Source organism: Eleutherodactylus coqui, chromosome 12, assembly GCF_035609145.1.
Source record: "Eleutherodactylus coqui strain aEleCoq1 chromosome 12, aEleCoq1.hap1, whole genome shotgun sequence".
Lineage (NCBI taxonomy): Eukaryota > Metazoa > Chordata > Amphibia > Anura > Eleutherodactylidae > Eleutherodactylus > Eleutherodactylus coqui.
Window position 1 is genome coordinate 84,147,382 of NC_089848.1, and position 20,533 is coordinate 84,167,914.

The following is a 20,533-nucleotide window of genomic DNA, read 5'->3' on the forward strand; positions in this document are numbered from 1 at the left end:
GATGCAAAGTGCAGCTGGACGGTTCAACATTACAAAGAGGTGTTAATAGCGAGCGAGCGTGAAGTTCCAGAAGCCTCTGCTTCAGTGCTTGGCGCCACTTCATTTTGAAAACCACTTTGGCACCAACGTTTGAATAAAAGCAGATAAACTAAGAAGGTACCGTGTTTAGTATGTAACTGACGGGGTGGAGGTGGTGTCCTTTCTACCTCACTCAGGAGACACAAGGTCACTTCCTAACCATTGATGAGCTGACCATAGGTCTTCCATGAAATGTTGAGAAGGTACTTTCAACACAAGTAAGACCCATGAAGGCATTCCATGGAATGTAATAGCTCTAAGTATGAAGAGCGTTCTTTGCTGCGTGACCCCTTTGTTTATATCTGAGCTCTGCCCCGTCTTGTTTTTGGTCTACATATGGAGGTGGAACAAGCAAGAAAATCATTCATACTTCTTCTGGATCAGGACTACTGAGATATATATTACAACATGAAATGGGGTTGTAAGAGGTTTTCCTACAACCCCATCTCTGCTTTCTATACTCTCTGTCTTTTTACACAAACAGGACATAGTTGTATGTGTCCCTGCAGGTTTCCTCCTTTTTACTATTCTTTTCGCCCTAACTTTCATACTTCATTGAGAAATGTTCTCCTTGTTTCCCACGGACGGACCAGAATGGCCTAAAACAAGCCTATGCAATGTGAATTGGTAGTCTATTGTATGGCAAATAGAGTCCTGGGGGTAATTCTTTTCCTTGTAGAGAGCACCATAAGGGTGTAGGAAGTCTTATAGGTCATGCAATGCACCCTGAGGAAAAGCCATGGAAAGGAGTGATGGAATAATCCTCCACAGCAGCACCTACTGGAATGATACCAAGTTACTTCTCTTCAAAGTTGGAGCAGCATGTGGGGTACAGATGAATTAACTTCTTCACAGAGACATCTTCTTAATCAAAATGAACACTTTACTTACCTCCATAGATGACAGACAACGTTTCGACTGCTAGTCAACAGTCTTTTTCAAGTCAACTGAAGTCAAGTTGACTTGAAAAAGACCGGTGACTAACGGTTGAAACGTTGTCTGTCATTTATGGAGGTAAATAAAGTGTTCATTTTGATTAAGAAGATGTCTCTATGAAGAAGTTAATTCATCTGTACCCCACATGCTGCTCCAACTTTGAAGAGAAGTAACTTGGTTGAATTCTGGATGAAAGGTCCACATCCTGCCGAGAGTGTGCATTACTAAGCCTAGCTGGTGAGTTCCCACCAGTGCTTCTAGCTAGGCGTTGAGAGTGCTGCTAACTGCTTGCTTATTTGGGATACCTACTGGAATGATAACTTCCCCATGAGACATTATCTGACCTTTCAACAGGCCTTGCAATATGACTAGGGATGTAACCAAACCAGAATATCCATGTACTACAGATGTTTCATGGTTATTTCCTCTTTATTGGTGTACAGTATGATTATGGCTTGGCTAAATAAGTAGCCATCAATGTGAGTCTGGAGAATGTTCCTCCTTATGGAGAGCACTACAAGCATATTAGGAGTCCTATATAGGTTGGGCAATGCTCTCTGGGAAAATGCCATGGAAATGAGTGATGGAATAATCCCCCACAATGCCACCTACTGGAATTGTAGCTACCCTATTAGTCATTTGACCTGTTAACAGGCCTGGCAATGAGTAGGGATGTGAGCCCAACCAGAATATTAATGTACATATAGCTGTTTTGAGGCTATTGCTCCTCACTTGTGTACAGTATGATTCTGGTTTGGATAGGCAAGAAGCCATTAAGGTGAATCGTGGAGGAGCAACGTTCCTACTTGTGGAGAGGACCACAGGGGTGTAGGGAGTCATACACAGTGAGCAATGCAATGCTCCCTGGGGAAAAGTCATGCAAATGAGTGATGGAATAGAATCGCTTTCTACGACTACTTTAGTCGATGTAGCCTCTTGAATCCAAATGGTGGTCTCCTCAATTGGAAGTCAAGTAGAAGGCAACCTGAAACAATGCACTTGATAGAATGCACTTATGGAAAACCGAGACAGATTTTTATATATAGATATCTGTTCGCATACAGGTATGCATTATGTTCATACTAATGTAACGCCGGTTTTATCAAACAATGGATCCCTATGGCAACCAATGAACTCCCTTGACTTATAATGGGGTTCTTTGGGGCTTCATTGTGTTTTCTATTAATGTGTTGGCACTACATGCAGCACTATTCTTCCCATCAATTGCTGAGCCATCCTGTGCAAGTGTGAACATAGTCTAATTATATGCATGGAGATACTGCGGTGGAGCCAGACGCATAACCACATTAACATATATATCCAAGTACATTTTCTGTCCAGCAGTGTGAATTATGTAAGGCCTATATAAATGAGTAATTATTAAAATCTCACAAATGCAGCAGATCCAAGTATATCAGGATCTCAATGCTTTAAGATAATGCAGTCATATTAATGGCAGTTCACAGACACCCCATCGTGACGACTAACTCAGCTCTGCTGCATCCATGTGTATGACATTAATGAACATAAGATTAACTCCTTGGTGACCGCCCATATGCCTTTTGACAGCAGTCACTAATGGGCTTTATTCTGATACAATGCCTTTTTATGGCGATGCAACAGAATTCTGGCACAAGTCACCTGTTCTAACAGCGGGGACCAGAGAAAACTCCCATCCCCACTCTTTAACCCTTTACATGCTGTGGCCACTGCGATCACGGTAAGTAAAAAAGCTGACAGAGGAAGGGGGCTCCGTCTGTCACCCACTGGACCTCTGTGATCGCAGGATCTCGATTGGTTGCTCTTGATCCTGGGGGTTTGAAGATGGCAGGGGGGTCTGCCATCTACAGTAGCCTATGAGCTTCAAATCAATATAATATACTGCTATACTGAAGAATAGCAGTGTATTATAAGAACAAGCAAAGCTAAAAAGATTCAAGACCCAAGGTGGGACAAAAATAAGTTAAGAATGTGTAAAAATAAAAACGTTAAAGTCCTATTGATCCCCCTATACCATGCAGAAAAATAAATAAAAAATCAGCACAAATCAGGTATCGCCACGCTTGCGATAACCCACAGAAAAGAGCTAGCACATCGTTAAACCTGTACGGTGCACGCCCTAACAAAAAAAAAAAAAAAACTGGCAAAAATTGCTAATTTTGCATATCTCGCCTCAAAAAACAAAACAAAACGGAATAGAAAGCGGTCAAAAAATGTCATGGATCACAAAATGGTAGCAATAAAAATAGACTTCACCCCACAAAAATAGAAAAAAGTCAAACAGCATCGTTGATGGTGGTAAAAAAAAACAACAACCTGTCAGTCGTCTTCTTTTTCTGTACTGCGGATGGTCCGGACGGCTCACCGTCGGACATGCGCAGTACAGATTTCCCACGCGATGTTTCCACAATGTTAATTGCAGGAGTGCTGCGGGTCGGACGGCTTCCATTTGCTTCAATGGCAGCCGTCCATGCGGAATCCGGAGAAAAATGAAGCATGCTGCGATTTTTCCTCTGCAAGCAGAAATCACAATTGATTTCCGCTCGTGTGCAGGAAGAATCACTTTTCCATAGCATGCTTTGGCCGCTATTTACTGCGGAACCTGGGGGCCCAGGCCCGCCCCGGATTGAGCAATGCAAATCTGCTCGTGCGCAGGTGGCCTAATTCTGTATGCTAAAATGTGGAATTTATGTATTCAAAATTCCACTTTTCTAATAAAAAATAAAAATCATACTATATATATATAAATAATATTAAAAAGTACAACTTCACCCGCAAAAAACAAGCCCTCAAAATGAAAACGTTATGGCTCTAGGAATGAGACAACGAAAAAAATGGAATAATTGGCTGGTCATGAGGTCATAAGATAGACCCGTAACCGAGGGGTTAAGAAATACTGTATACACGTGAAAAATTCCCACCTCTGCGGTCGATTCATCGATCCCCTTTATTCTCCATTCCATTTCACAACGTTCCAATCTGTGATCTTCCAATAAATTATTTGGGAAAGATTCTGAATGACAATGAAACCCTTTTTAATGAATGGTAAATTCCTTCTATTCTACGCAGCTGACAGGAACTCAATACCAATTCTTCTTCACTCAAGGGGCGCCCAACAGACGTAAGTGGGAGAGGAGAGAGATCAGGCAGCTGCAAACAAGGGCCGACAGCTCATTTCCCACATCCACCTGCCCAAGCTCATTGCGACAGCCACTTCCTCCCTCCATTAAAGAGAGCAATGAACGTTTCATTTTGGTTAGTTCTGACTAGAATGATCTTCCCAAGTTCTACATTAAAGGGGTTGTCCAGTTGTAAACTACTGATGGCCTAAGCGCAGAATAAGTCATCAATAACAGATCTGTAGGGGTTCGCCACTCTAGACCCCTATCAATCGCCTTGCCATTGTTTTCCTCCACTGAGCTGATTTCTGCAGGAAGCAGACAGCTCAGTTCTTGCTGCAGTGGCCAGGCTTGGTATTACAGCCAAGGTTACTATTGAAGTGAATAGGGACACAGCCTGCAATACCAAGCCTGGCCACTGCAGTAGGAACAGAGCTATCTGCTTCTGCAGAAATCAGCTCAGTGCACAAGTGCATTGGCCTGGTAAATAGCTATTCCGTGGGGGTTCTGGGCAGCAGACACCCATTTGATGACCTATCCTACACATAGACCATCGTTAGTTTACAACTGCGCAACCCCTTTAGGGGGCCTCCACACTTGCGATAAAAATCGCCCAATGCGATAGTGAGTGAAAACTTTCCCTAAGGATGTACCTGCAATTGAAATGAATGGGACTCCCAAGAGTTTTGAAAAAGTGCTTTAAACGTGTTTTCTGGGCTTATAAAACAACATAATAGTACCGATACGCGTGTTAGAGCCCCCCGTATAATGTCACTATAGCTCAGAAGTATTAGCTTTCATTTCAATCATCTAGCCCAGCTCTGTGCTGCACCCTTGTTTTGATGCTGCCAGGGCTTGCTGTGGGTGGGATTACCATGGACTAAAGCTTCCATTATCCCCTCTACTCTCTGAGAATGCTCAGAGTGCAGAACACATGCTCTGGCTGTTCATCAATGCCAGGAGTATCTCTTGAGCATGTCCTCTAGCAGTTCATCATTACTGGAGCACACTCTATGGAGTATACTTGGATTGTGCTGGCTGTGGCTAGCTGAAGAAATAGCAGCATGCTCCATTTTTTCGTGAATTCCATGTGGAAGGGCTCCATTGATCTCTATGGAAGCGAGCGATCCGCAATGCATCCACAATTTAATTGCGGATTTATAGGCAGATGCCGCTCTGGTTGTTTGGAGACCAAGCAGGGAGGTGGAATGGAGGGAGAAGGGAGTCGATTTAGGCTTGCAAATTTTTATTCCGCGTGAACGATCCGCAGTGCATGTGTGGAAAAAAAACACAAAACATCCGCGATTGCCAGGAAGCATTTAAAGATCATTTCAGCACTGACTCGCAGGTCTTCTGCTGCGGAATTTTGTGCGTGCCATGGACAAGAGGCCTTGTGGAGTGATCTGGCTGGTCTGTACGGAGTAGGTTGAAGGAGATTATGATTGCATCAGCTGGGTCAGGAGCGCTGTGCAGTCCAGCAGGTCACATGACTCACTCTATGATGTCACTGATTACTCTGGGGGAAATCCAACAATGTGGAAATGACTATGCCTTCAGGCCCATTTACACGGAACGATGATCGCTCAAACGACAGTTTGAGTGACAGCTTTGAGCGATCATTTTGCACAAACTATTAAGTAGCTACTCAGCTACTTAAGAGCAATTAAGTGTGAAAATGAAGCCTTCTCTGAAAGCAGTTAATAGCCGGAGCGCTCTTATCTGCATTCAGCTCCTTGGCTCTCCGTCGGGAAACAATGCTATCAGCACTCCCCGGGGAGAACTGCTGATAAGGCTGACTGCCGCTTTTTAGGTTGGCCTGAATTTAACGATCAGCTAGCAGTGCACGAAAAGTGCGCAATGGCCACGCGCTTAGACGCAACGCTTTTTAGCAATTTTTGAGCGATCATCGCTCCGTGTAACGGGCCTTTACATTTACAGGTGCCTGCGTGCCTCTTTATTACACTGCAGGGTAGTGCTGTCATTACTCTCTATCGACCATTGAGTCTACATTATCTGCTGCCCGGCATGTGACACGCAATCACTACGGAGAGGTATAGAAAGTGCAACTATGAAAACTATACACAGGAGTGATGGACATAGTAAGAGCGTGGGAGTAGCAAAGTGCATACAGCCTGGGAGACCACAGTAAGGTCTCCCTCAATAGGACCAATATTGTTTTCAACTTTCAATCATTAAGTATGGTAAGAAGAGCAGCTCTGGAGCACTAACTACTGCTTCGATGTGAAATACTGTGGAGACTAAGACAAGGCATATGCTTTTGAGGAGTACAAGTTAAAGTCTCATAATAAACTCCAAAAATGCATGTTTTAAAAAAAAAAGGAATCGGTCACCTCCTTTATCCTCTCAGTATAAGGCTGGGCTCACATGAACGGGTCGGATTCCGCATGTGGGAGGCCGCAGTGGATTCTGGCCAGTCATCCCGCATACCTAATTTTTCTGTATTGCGCATATGGTGGTCTTGCGCAGTGCAGTTTCTTTTTTCTCATTGTTTGCGTCCCCCACGCCGTCACTAAGCAATGACACGGGTGCCTGCAGCCCATACGCAATATTAACTGCATATGGGCTGCGGGTTGGACGCCTCCATACTGCGATTTTTCTCACATGCGGATTCCGCCAATCAAATTCGCCTATGGACGTTGGACCTTAGTGTATACCAATACGCCTTGTTATGAAGGTTACTAATGGGTTTTAAACCTGCAGATGCATCTTTTTGAGGTGGTGACTTATTAACAGCCAGGAACGGAGAAAGTTCAGACTCTGACCGCCTGCAGACGAGCGGGTCGGATCCGGCAGCGAGAATTCTCGCCACGGGACCCGACCCGAGAGCCTGCAGGGATGAGCGCGTACTCACCCGCGCCTGGCGGCCCTGGCTCTTTCATGTGCCGGCTGCGGCGCAGCTGGCGTATGCGCAGACTGGAGCCGGCGGCCGGGTGAGTGCGTGCCAAGCACAAAAATAGGACATGCCGCGGTTTGTTTGCCGCACGAGATTTTGCGCGGCCAAACCGCGGCCGTCTGCATAGGAGTGCGTATTGTAATGCACTCCTATGCAAACTTTCAGTGGCGGAAATCCCGCGGGAAATACCGCCGCGGGCTTTCTGCCCGTGTGCAGGCGGCCTCTGGCAGTTTAATCCCTTACATGCCACAATCAATAGCAACTGCAGCATGTAGTCAGATGACGGGTGGTGGTGGTGGTGGTGGGGGGGGGGGGGTTGTTTCCCATCAGCACCCCGCAGTTTGATTGCAAGATACCAATAGGTTCTCATGGCAGCTGGAAATGTGACAAAGGGCTCCATGTCTGCCATGTAACTCATCCTATTAGGCCTTAGTAGAATACACTGCATAAGTAATGCAGTGTACTATCCTAGCGATCGAATGATCACATCTTCAAGTCCTCTTAAGGATCTAAAAAACTGTGTGAAAAAAAGTTCAATGTTTAATTTAAATATAATTGTCAAAAAATACATATTTTTCACCACAAAAACCCATTTTAAATGGATAAAACATCAACAAAAAAAAAAATGGAAAAAAAACCCAACACATAACAAGTATTACCGCATTCGTAACAAACCAAACAGTGAAAATATTTTGTTATTTATCTCACATGGTGAACATCGTGATTTTATAAAGTAACACCAGAATCGCTGTTGTTCTTTTGTTCGCCTCCCGAAATATGTGATAAAAAGCAATCCAAAAGTCACATGTGCCTCAGACTGGTACTAATAAAAAAAAACCTACAACTCTACTGCAAAACACAAAACCTCATATAGCTCCGTTGTCGTAAAACGAAAATTAGATGGGTCTTAGATGCAGATTCAATAGTTTTCCTTTAAAAACATGTTTTTATTGTGCTAAAGCAGGAAAAAAACCTCTATAAACTTGGTATGGCAGCAATCCGGCTGATCTAGAGAAGAAGGTTATGGTATTTTTACCGAATGGTGAATGCTCCGAAAACAATGGCGGAAAGTCTGGATGTTTTTCCTATCTGCTACCCCCAAGAATATAATAAAAGTTCTACAACACATTATATGTATCCAAGGGGGGTGCCATTAAAATATACAACTCATCCCAAAGAAACACAAGCCCTCATATGGCTGTCAACGAGTTGTGCAATGATCAAAATCGCTGGGTCCTTAAAGCAGAAAAAAAGGCTGGTCACTAAAGGGTTAATCAATGTGCTGCATGCTAAAGGGCAGAAGAAGTTGATAGACTGATATATAGTCTTGTAGAAAACGAGTCAGCATAACTATATATATTGTCTTGCTCGGTGGCTGACAACTATTTCTGTATTAGGGTACATAGAAATGACCATCAATGATTGATTAGAAGTGCCCGCTGGACTCCTAAACCTGAATTCACACAGGTGAGTGCGATGTTGGTCCGAGGTACTCAGACCGATACTAGCCCAGAATAAGTGAGATTTCAATCAGTAAGTTATAAGTTAGATTTAAAGTTTTCCCAGAAGCCTACATCTGTTCGGCTCCTCCTTACACGCCGCATGTAGATCAGACTTTATGCTTAACATGATAGGGTCCCTTTAAGACAGTTTCTTCCATCACAACTCATAGAAACGTCAATGTGTGGGATTCAACTCGTCAAAGACCACTGAATATATTTAAAGGGGTTTTGTCATTATGAAAAAAAAAAATCAATATTTCCCTATTCCTTGCCCGTCAGTCTACTTACCTACTTACCAAATCTTCTACTTACCGATCTTCTCCTGGCTCCTGCAGTCCTCGGGTCACCTCACCACAAGCCGGACGGATCCTCTTCTTCTGTTATGCAGCGGCTTTCTTCTTCCGTCATAGTGACGTAACATTTACTGCCTAGCAGGATGCGCCGGATGCTATTCCAGTCTATTGCTAAATTGCGCATGCGCACTACACTGTATCACAGCATTAGTATAGGAACTCTAGCGTCGAGACTGTGCGCATGCACAGTATTGACATTAGCTCGACTAAGCATTCGGCTCTTCCTGCTAGTCAGTGAACGCTACGTCACTAGTGACTGGGTACATTGCCCCGCAGGAAGACGACTGCAGCCAATGGAAAGTTAGTCACCGGAAGACGAAGAATCGGTCGGCTGAAGGTGAGGTGACCCGGGGGGACTGCAGGAGACAGGAGAAGATCGGCAAAGTGAAGATGCGGTAAGTAGACTGCCTGGGGAGGAATAGGCAAGTGTAGAATCCTTTTTTGAATGACAGAACTCCTTTAAGTTCGTAGACAGAACTCAGGCTCTGTTCATATTTCCACTTGGAGCTATACATCATGATTTTCGTCATAAATGCTGGGAAAAAAAAAAAAAGTGCAACGCCCAGCGCTATATTGTCGATTTTAGTCAATGGGTTCCATTAGGTACTGCCGGTTTCCATCCTTTGAAGTACCCAGCATGACATGCGTTTGTTTCTTCTGTTCCATGTCATTGGCCATCTTAATTAGAATGTGAACTTCGCCCAATCTACTTAAAAAGTTATACTGCTATATAAACATGTATTAGGGGGAAGGGACTTGTTATTTATATAGCGCTAATTTATTTATTACCCCCAGCAGGCCAGGTACTCATTTTACCGACCTCGGAAGGGTGGAACCCTGAACCAAGCGGGGATTGAACCTACAACCGTCAGGTCGTGAGCGTGAGTGAGAGCTTATGAACCTTCAGGTCGTGAGCGAGAGCTTAGGACTGCATATTGCTGCCTTAACACTCTGCGTCACACAAGGCCCCCTAGGTGGTATTAATAAACTGTACCACTTCTCTCTTACAGACAACTTCTACTAGAGCCCAGAGCTGTATTCACAATGCTGCTGGTTGCCATCAGACACAGTCAGCATCGGACATGGCTACAGCACTTGCACGTTTGGCTTTGAGAAGCCACATGGTCACAATCAGGTGAGGCCATGAAGATGATATGGTGCACACTTCTGGAAGTCACTCCCTTTATATGTGACGACGAGCAAGATGCAGGTTGGCACATCGGCATGGAGGTAGTATGTCCCCCCCCCACCCCCTACCCAAGCACTCCAAAAACATAATTTGTAATTCAGATAAAGAACCCCAAACGGGGACAGCGACCAATGCCAATTTCTGTACTATCCTGCAGTATAAGTTGCGCTATATTAATTAGTAATACTTGATTGCAGAAAGTGGTGTAATATAGGGTACAGAAATTATATATTATTTTCAGTCATATTCTGGTATACGAGACGGGTTTGCTGGAAAAAAAAGGGGGGGGCACAGCTAAACTTGTGAATGCAAAGTGGGATTAAACTGGGAAGGCACTTGCACCCCTCTCTGCACTTTTTGTAATCAAGGGAAATCCTGCGCAAAGGAGAACTTTGGAAAAAGTCTCTTGAAATGTCCTAGACACGCGATCACATCCCATACATGGACTCTGCGAGCTTGTAGCGCTACCTTTTTTCAGATACATTCTCTAGACCATGGGACTTACTTTGGAAGAAGAAGAGTCACATTCCTGGCATATCCATCCATATCCCGTCTGCTTTGGAGACTTTTTCAGAGGAGGGTCCAGGCACCCAAAGTGGTAGCAGAGTTTACATTCATCACACCTGCAAGAGAAGCAAAAGTAGACCAGTATAGCAAGTGCAATGCCTCTGAAAAGGAAACGGCATCTGCAGCGGGACAAAAACTAGGGCTGCGCTCCGGCCCTATGAGGGTTTCTGTGGACAGGCTCATCCTAGTGTGATATTTGCCCTTACTAGGCCTTAGTCAGACGGGCGTTTTTTCACGCGATTTGCGGATCGCATGACGGATGCACATCCGCAAATCGCGTGACCGGTGCGCGAAAATCGCCCGAAAATCTGCTCCTAGCCGCGTTTCATTAGAAACGGGCCGGAGCTGTCCAGCGCATTGCATTCAATGGAGCCGGCAATACAGCCCGCTCCATTGAAAGCAATGCGCTGCGGGCGAGTGTGGGATGAATTGTCGGGAAGGGCTTAAATATATAAGCCCTTCCCTGCAATTCATCCAGAAAAGTGTTAAAATAAAGAATATATATATATACTTACCTGCTCCCGGCAGCCGGAGTTCCGCGCGGCCGGCCTGCAGTGGGTGTGAAGGGGGTGTGAGTCAGACCTGCCCCCTGATTGGCTCAGCGCTGAGCCAATCAGGGGGCAGGTCTGACTCACACCCCCTTCACACCCACTGCAGGCCGGCCGCACGGAACTCCGGCTGCCGGGAGCAGGTGAGTATATATATATTCTTTATTTTAACACTTTTCTGGATGAATTGCAGGGAAGGGCTTATATATTTAAGCCCTTCCTGACAATTCATCCCGCGCACGCCGGCAGCCCATTGCTTTCAATGGAGTCGGCTGTATTGCCGGCTCCATTGAATTCAATGGGCAAACATCGTTCTTCTCTGCCACAGCTGTTACAGCTGTGGCAGAGAAGGATTTGTCTTCTATATGTTCTCAATGGGGTCGGCGCTGCTGCCGCGGGCCCCATTGAGCGCATATAGAGAAGAGAACAGGAATCGCAGATCGCAGATAGGTGCGATCTGCGATTTCTGTTCTATAATTTATCGGACGAGCGCATAAAAAGCTCTCATGTGTTCGATACCATTGCAAAGCAATGGTTTCATAAAATCGCCGGACGCATGCACATGCGCAAATCGCGGCAAAAAACGCCCGTCTGACTAAGGCCTTAGAGTGTCGGTTCCATTATGTCACTCTTCACCTCCTCTCACAGCAAGCAAACTTAAGGCACAATGAAAGACGCTGCAGCTTAATCCCCCTCCTTCCTTAAGTACAGACAGATTTTAAAAGGGACACTAACTTTTTAGACAAATTATGCTCATCTAATAGCCTCATTGGTGTGTCTCATCAATCTTGTAATATACTTGAAATTACATTTTTTGTTTTACCACTGTAAATCAAATTTGAACTGGCTGCCACTAGGGGTCTCCCTTCCAGTTCCTCTGCAAGCCACTGTCGGTTGTTTGGTGTTGAGCTTCAGTAATAAATGGAACACTGGGAAGTTTTCTTAGCCGTGAGAGATGGACTTTCTTCACAGGCTCACTACAGCACACTCACACGTTGACAGATCTGCAGACACTGTGTAAACAATCTCCACATTCTCTGCCTTTTGCAATTACAGCATGTGTGTATGTACATTATTCTGGGTTTACTAAGCACACGGCCAGAATATTTCTGAATGCCTGACTGCTACAATTATCCTGGGACAGCAGACTTGTGGGCATTCAGATACCGCCTCCCTGTTAATTGGATCTAAAACAGTGCAAGTGGCATGAAAAGTGAGGGAAAGGAAATACAGGACAGTGAACTACTAGTAAAATGGTAGGCTTGCAACATCCTCCATTGCATAAAGTGGATTTCAAAAAGCAGGCAGCAGAAAAATGGGCAATACCACCTGGAAATCAGAATTTATAAACATGAAACAAGGTGCAAATAGAGGCAAACGAGAGGGTAAGGAAAACCGGAAATATTTTAGAAAACCTGTTGAAAACTCAGGCACGCTTTAAAGTTTTATATAATCACTACTGACTCATAAGTACACTTTGTATTGGTAAAAATTCAGTGCAGCTGGTTCCTAGTTATATCTACGTCTGGGAACGCTGTGTGATTTGTCTGGATACCATTAGATCTTTTTCACAAGTCTAGCACCACTTCTGAACAAAATACCATATTTATTGAAGGAGTAATACCATCTTGACTTTTATGACATATTCAGAGGATATGTCGTAAAAGTATGATAAGTTGCAGGTCCAACCTCAGGGACTCATACCTATCTTGAGTTATTGTCCCCACTGTCCCAGACACGGCCATTTGTGGAAGTCAGGAATTACAGAATAAGCGGAGCATGCTGTGCTATGGTGTTTCAGTGACTCCCAATCACTTCTACAGAGTAGCCCAGCCACAATTGGCTGCTTCCATCCTTCCAGCCACCTCACACACAGAGGTGTTCCCATCATGGACATGTTTGGCCATGATGGGAACACTGCTTTAAAATTGGTATTTTTTATACCTAAGAAAAAGGATCTGTGAACTCGCACTGTTCCTATCTATTCTACGTAATTAATCTGGCTAAACGGTCTCCTTTTGAGTTCACATTCACTTCCCTTGTTATAATGTCGCACGCCAGAATTTGCAAGTTTATCAACATAAAAACAGCACAAACTGCTTAGTAAATGGGGGCCGTCAAATTACTTTACATCTACATATAATATTCATAAATATAAGAGAGTCTTCCAATTTAATGCTGATCTTCTATTATACATATAAAGTATTTATACACCAAGTAAATATAAAACAGTATTCTATTAGAAAATGAGAAAAAAGTATCTCCTGCGCTCAGGGTGACCCGTGAAGTGTCAACTGTGACTATCTGTAGGGGTGGACGTATAGGTACATGGACCAAAAGGACCATAAAAGGGAAGCAATAGGAACGCTCTTTAGTAGATAGAAAAGATGTTTATTAAAACAGAGCTCCAGACGTGAAGATGTAGTGCTACGCGTTTCGGAGCTGGCACGCTCCTTTCTCAAGTACAAAAAGAACTAACGAAGAAAAAAATTGAAGTCTGTGTCCCTCTCATTTCTGGAGGTCTCACCCCCCAGGCCTTTCTCCATGCATGCTCTCTTTTGATGCCCCCCACCTGGGACAGGGTTTTCCCTCCCACCACCTGTGACCACCACAAGTCTCTTTCTCTTATGTGCTCCTGAGCACTCATTCATATCCCAGGTACACAAGAGGCGCTGTCCTATCTCTTCCACTCCATTTTTGGATAAAACAGTATTCTAAAACCTTAGTTTGACATTTTCACACAACTTCTGCTCACCTAACAGCTTGTGTGTGTATCAATCAATCTTGTAATAGACTTGCATTATTTTCTTTGTTTTAACACATAGTCAAATTGGAAGTGGCTGTCACTAGGGGACTCACTTACAGCAACTTTGCAATCCACTGCCTGTTGTTAGGGATTTGGCTTCTCCAACAACATGGGCATGGGGACGCTGCTAGTTACTAAATGCAACAGCAGGGCAAACATTCAGATGTCACCTTGCAGCCAATTGGTGCATGGCTATGCAATGCAGTATGGGAAGTGTGGGAGAGGAAGCAGTCAGTACAGTCACCCATTAGTAAGTGGATTGCAAAAAGCAGAAAACTGTACATGGGTGCAAACATTAACAAAGCAGTGGCCAAAGACTACCTGGGCTGCTTTTGAAAATTTATAGAGTTGGGTCTCCCTCTACGGTGCTCACATTTTGGGTGCCGAGATGCCAGGAGTTCAAAACAATGACGTTTCAGTGGTCACTTGACGTTTGGTGACAACATCTACCACAACACCAGAGTGCAATGTATTCTGCACTTCCAGCTACGGTGTGTATCTACTCAGTGCTGATTTCAAACAGCAACGACTAGAATTCTGAATGCAGCTCTGAATATGAGTGGAAAATAAAACTAGGTAAAAAGTTACTTAACATGATACATTGGATGGATATAGACAGATACACAGATCATAGAATGGTAGAATTGGAAGGGGCTTCCAGGGTCATCAGGTCCAACCCCCTGCTCAATGGAGGATTCATTAAATCATCGCAGACATATCTATCCAGCCGCTGTTTGAAGATGCCCATTGAAGGAGAACTCACCACCTCCCGTGGCAACCTGTTCCGCTCATTGATCATCTTCACTGTTAAGAAGTTTTTTTCTAATATCTAATCATGTCTCTTCCCTGTCAGTTTCATCAAGATCTAGTATTAGCTATCCCTTCTAGCTTTGTATCATTGGCAAATTTGATTAGTTTTCCCTCAATTCCCTCTTCTAGATCATTTATGAAAATGTTGAACAACCGTAGACAACCTTGTGGTTCCCCACTTAAGACATTCTTCCAATTGAATGCACAGTCATTTATGACCACTTCTTGAGTATGATCACTCAGCCAGTAGTGAATCCACCTAAAAGTTGTATTGGTCATATTTGGCCATTTTGTGAATAAGGATGGGTTGAGATACTTATCAAATGTTTTCCTAAAGTCAAGATATATTATTTATACCCCATTTCCCTGATCAACCCAGTCCATAATTCTGCCATAGAAGGAATTAGATTAGTCTGCCAAGACTTGTTTGTTAAAAATCCATGCTGGCTCTGGTTAATTACTGCATTTTCATCTAAGTACTTGCATACATGCTATTTCATGATTTGTTCAAAGATCTTTCCCCATATAGAGGTTAGACTCACAGGCCTGTAGTTTCCTGGATTCACCTTCTTCCCTTTTTTGAAGATAGGGACAACATTTTCCCTTCTCCAATCTTCTGGGACTTCACCAATTCTACAGGAATTTTCAAGATTACGGCGAGTGGTTCAGCAATTACCTCTGGACCTGGATACTTTAATTCCCTTAAGTTAGTTAAGTGTTCCCTCACCATCTCTCTATATAGATAGCCTAGATTTTTTATTCCTTCAAAAGCACAGAGAATATTAGTTGATGTTGCATTTACTAGTCTCTTTAAATGCTTCCCATTCTTCCTTCTTTTGGGGATTGTTAACGATTGTGCATTAAGAATCTCACTTCGCAATATTTCCCAAGCTTCTTGGACATTTCTGTCCTTAGGAACATCCAGCCATTGGATTCTTCCTACCCTCTTTCTGAGTTTATTAAAATTTGCCTTTCTGAAATCGAACCTTGAGGTCTGAGTTTTCTCAGGTCTTTCGCCCCTTGTTATCCAAAATTCAAGGATGGCATGATCACTGCCTCCTAAGGACCCAGCCACCCATACTTCCTCAACCATTTCCTACCTGTTGGTAAGAATTAGGTCCAAGATAGCAGATCCCCTTGTTTTCTCTTCTACCTTTTGGAAAATAAAGTGGTTAGCAAAAGCGGCTAAGAATTTGTTGGATCCATTACTTTTACCCGAGAGAGATTCCCAACAAATGTCTGGATAGTTACAATCTCCCATAATCACGTTGTCATGCGTTTTTGAGAGCTAGGCCATCTGATGTAGAAAGAGTTCATCCATATCTTCTGCTTGTCCAGGTGGCCTATAGTAAATGCCCAATTCTTACCAATATTTAGTAATTCTTACCCAAACAGTTTCTACAGAACTACCATGCTCTGAATCTTGAATCTTGGTGGAGATTAATGCTTTCCTAACATACAACACAAGACCTCCTCCCCTTTAATTAAGTCTGTTTCGCACAGACAAAAATTGTAGCCTTCAAGCCCTGTATTCCAATCATGTGCATCATTCCACCAAGTTTCCATGATGCCTATGACATCATATTTCTCTTCCTGTGTTAGGAGCTCCAATTCTCCTTGTTGGTTTCCCATGCTCTGTGCATTTGTGTAGAAACCTTTTAGTTTGTGATCGGTGTCTCTTACTCCTCTACTTTCCTTCTAAATTTTTTGTTTTTGTTCTTTCTTTCCACTTCTAATAGCGAGATTCTTAATTGTATGCATTAGCTGTATATTTTTGCCTGGCCTTTCACTTCGCTTCCCATATTGTTCTAATTCGAAGCTCTCCTGATTCGTGTAGCAAGGTGTCTGCAATTATATGCTTTCCTGTCTTTGTAAGGTGCAACTCATCTCTAGCAATATGTCCATCATATAGCTAAATCCATTCCAGATAGATAGAGTGAATATTTATTACATTCTTGCTGCTTGTATACCGCTCTATATAAATGAGGATTACATACAATATTTCCAGCTGGTTTTAAGATACAAGACATGTCAGCAAACAAGCAATAATTATAAAGAGGCGGAGGAAGCACAGAAGAAATGACTGAGGCAATATCCTGCCACAGGGAAAGGACAAGTGAACTGTTATATATTTCAATATTCTACGACGAGCTTTAGAAAGGTCATTCTGCTGGAAATATATGTGGCCATTCTTCCTCTCATTACACTGCAGGATTTTTATGCTGTACACATCACCTCTCTGCGCCTATTAATAAAGCTGGAATGATGTGCTTGCCCTACTGTAATCCACAAAGCTTGAGAGGAAGCTTTTCTGCTCAGATCCTTTCTGACTGACGGAGCCATTCCTGACAGTAATTGAAAGGGGTACGGTACGTTTAGAAAAAGCTCTTCCATAGGAAGCAAGCGAAGTAGGTGCGATTTTTTGATTCCCCCCTGGTTATAATTTTGCGGAAGGGCGGCGATTGTTGCAAAACGCCTTACTGCACCCAAAAATGAGTAAAAAAATAAAACGCTACAAGCGCACCAATGGGTGAAACCTGGTAAAACATTTAGAGGGGGGGAGATTGTACTCACCCGTTAAATTAAGCAGTGCTAAGGAACATAAGTATTGTATGGTCAATACAACGTACACGGCTGCAGCTAGGGGAAAGTAGAAGAAACAAATCCACCGTTCAACTCTGTACACCAGCACCGAAACCTAGGATAGGTGTAACATGGCAAACACTTCGGGCATAATTTACGCCAGTTTCAGTCAATTTCTGGAGTGGCCACGCTCTTCCCAGCAAGGCCCACACACTTTTTAAAATTTTTTATTTGTAAACAAAAATGGTGAAGGCAGGGCAAAAAGCTGAAAAGTCACAAATTTAGCAAAAATCCCCACTTGTACAAAAATGTGTGACTTTTTTAATGCCAGAAACTCATGTAAAAAACTTTTTGAATTTCTTCCTACGTTTCGAAATATGCAATATTTCATCATCAGGTCTACCTGAGCTCTTTTGTGAACGGCGTATGCGTTTCCATTATTCCATGCCTCATCCAGCATGCACTTTCCTATATATGCACTAAGGTGCGCCAACAGGCATAGCGAGCGATAGGTGCAAGGAGGCAGAAGGGTTATGCAAGGCATTTTATAAACTGTAATCCATTCAGCGTATCATCCAAACTCCAAAGCAGGGCCACAACATTGACAATAAGTGATGAAGACAATCCAGTTCCCCTCCATGCACATTGACTTCTGAATGTGTCACAGAGCTTGCCAGCTAATCATTCCCATTAGTGTCAGACATTATCTGCCCTTGGTTTGTGTCCCTATGCCTGCCAAGAAGTGATCTCTGGGGGAGCGGACCTGGAGAAGATTCAGCTCCTCATCCTCGTTTGTGTACAGCGACCTCTGTACATGTCATAGAGCATGCCCACTACACTCAATAAAGACAATGAGACATTACCTGATTGCATACATACATATATAAATATATATATATATACTGTAGCAAGGGGGGTACTCTTGCCTCGGGATTGCTGACCTCTTGTACCAGAAATGGCGCACCACACAGGTAAACACGGCTCAGGAATAGCGTATCTCTTTCTCTGGCTCCTGCCAGCGTTTATTTCACATCACATCACATCACACTATGTCCATAAGCACCCCAACTTGGGTGGGAGTCCAGGGGTGTCATCCCTGTCGGACTCTTTGCATTTTCAGGCCACCAGCCTGCAGCACCTTCCTAGGCTGCGCTGGCCCTCTCTCAGGTGTTGTGGTTAGGGGCGTCACCCTGTCAACCTCTGGCCTTCTTGGTCTGCACCAGACCCTGGGCTAGCAGCCCTCCCAGCTCCACTGAGCTGTCTTTCTGGCTCTCTCAGCCAAACACTCCCCCCCTCTTGTCTTTGGCAGGAACTGTCTTTTATCTGGTTCCTGCTCCACCCCTTGGTTAACCCTCACACCAGGAGTCCTGTCTCTGGCCCTCTACAGGCCCCCCTGTGCACTGCACCGCCACAATACACAGGATAATGATGATGATGGTGGAGGCAAGTTGGAAACCGCTCCGCCGCCCTCTTCCAGCACAGTGACCTTTGTACATATCATAGAGCATGCTCACTACACTCTCCCACAAAAGTTGTTGAGACATTATCTGATCTTGTTTTCTAATATCTATATTCCTGCCTTGAAGTAAATTTGGAGAATGTGATCTGGAGACAGCTCAGCTACTTTACCCTCTTCCTGCACAGTGATCTCCGAAACATATCATAGAGCATGCTCACTACACTCTCCCACAAAAGTCATTGAGACATGTTTTCTTATGCTAGTGTACCTGCCAAGAAAGTTAAATCTCTGGAGGGGTTAAGCTGAAACAGTTCAGCTTGCTCTTCCTTCTTCCTGCACATGTCACAGAGCATGCTCACTACAGCTCTCTCAAAATCATCAGTTAGGGCTATTTGGCCAAAAACTAAAATCTTGATTTTTTTTTCTTCAACCACTTCTTATTTTTTGATTTCAATGTTTTGTTTTTGTTGCTAAACAAGCTAAAAATACTGAGACACTTTAAAATTTTTTTTTTTTACATAAGCGAATAGCATACATGGCAATTATATAAAGGGGTTTTCTAAGCATAAATACTATTGATGACCCGAGAGTAGGTCATCAATAGTACTTATGGAGCAAGTTCAGAGAAGAGTTACCAAGACGGTGAGCGGTCTGTAATCATGTCCTATGAGGAACGGTTAAAGGATGTGGGAATGTGTAGCTTGCAAAAAAAGAAGGCTGAGAGGAGACTTAATAGCTGTCTACAAATATCTGAAGGGCTGTCACAGTACAGAGGGATCAGCCCTATTCTCATCTGCACGAGGAAAGACTAGAAGCAATGGGATGAAACTGAAAGGGAGGGGAGACAGATTAGATATTAGAAAAAACTTTCTGACAGTGAGGGTGATCAATGAGTGGAACAGGTTACCACGGGAGGTAGTGAGTTCTCCCTCAATGGAAGTGTTCAAACAAAGGCTGGACAAATATCTGTCAGGGATGATTTAGTAAATACTGCACTGAGCAGGGGGTTGGACCCGATGACCCTGGGGGTCCCTTTAAACTCTACCATTCTATGAGCTATAGTTGATTGGCCAGGGTCCACCATTTGGGAACCAGGCCAATCAGCTGAGTGGGCACATACTTTCAGCTCCACTACACAGAAACTGGTGCTCCAACCTCTGTGTAGTCGCCGATGCTTGTAACTGCAGGCTGGGGTCTCATGGAAAAATCAATGGGAGCTGTGCCTGCAATTACAAGTGCCGGCCACTACAAAGGAGTCGGAGCATCAGCTGACAGCATGAGCCCACTTAGCTGATCAGCTGGGTTTCCGAGCGGTGGTCCCTACCCGATCAACTACTGATCATCAATAGGTTGTCAATAGTATATATGCCTGAAAAACTCCTTTAATATACATGGTGGTACGGTAGTTCTATAATTTTTAATGTAATACAAGCCAGTTCAATGACATAAAACGTAACAAATGGAAATTAGAATTAAACATTTAGAAGGTACATCGAATGTCTGTTTTCGATATAATGACCATCCTACGCTCAAGATCCAGGCAAGCTTGCAGACTATAAGCCACATATTCAAACGCATCCCTACACATCTAAACTGGAATGTTATCGAATTCCTCAGTGATTGCAAACTTCAATGTGTTGCCTGTTTAAATGGTGTGTGTATACTTTAT

General features: G+C 43.6%; 1 protein-coding gene across 5 annotated transcripts in view; it reads right to left on the reverse strand.

The window, feature by feature from the left end:
• The window catches only part of PHF14 (PHD finger protein 14), a 250,852-nt gene that overhangs the window by 83,354 nt on the left and 146,965 nt on the right, over positions 1 to 20,533 (reverse strand). For 4 of the 5 annotated variants that reach the window (XR_010787298.1, XM_066584616.1, XM_066584614.1 and 1 more), the window contains one exon: positions 10,597 to 10,714. The exons of the other annotated variant lie outside the window; for it this stretch is intronic. Coding sequence is in view for 3 of the 4 variants with exons in the window: in XM_066584616.1 (XP_066440713.1) it covers positions 10,597 to 10,714 (118 nt within the window). In the remaining variant the exon portion in view is untranslated. The remainder of the gene's footprint in view (positions 1 to 10,596; positions 10,715 to 20,533) is intronic. 5 annotated transcript variants of the gene reach the window in all.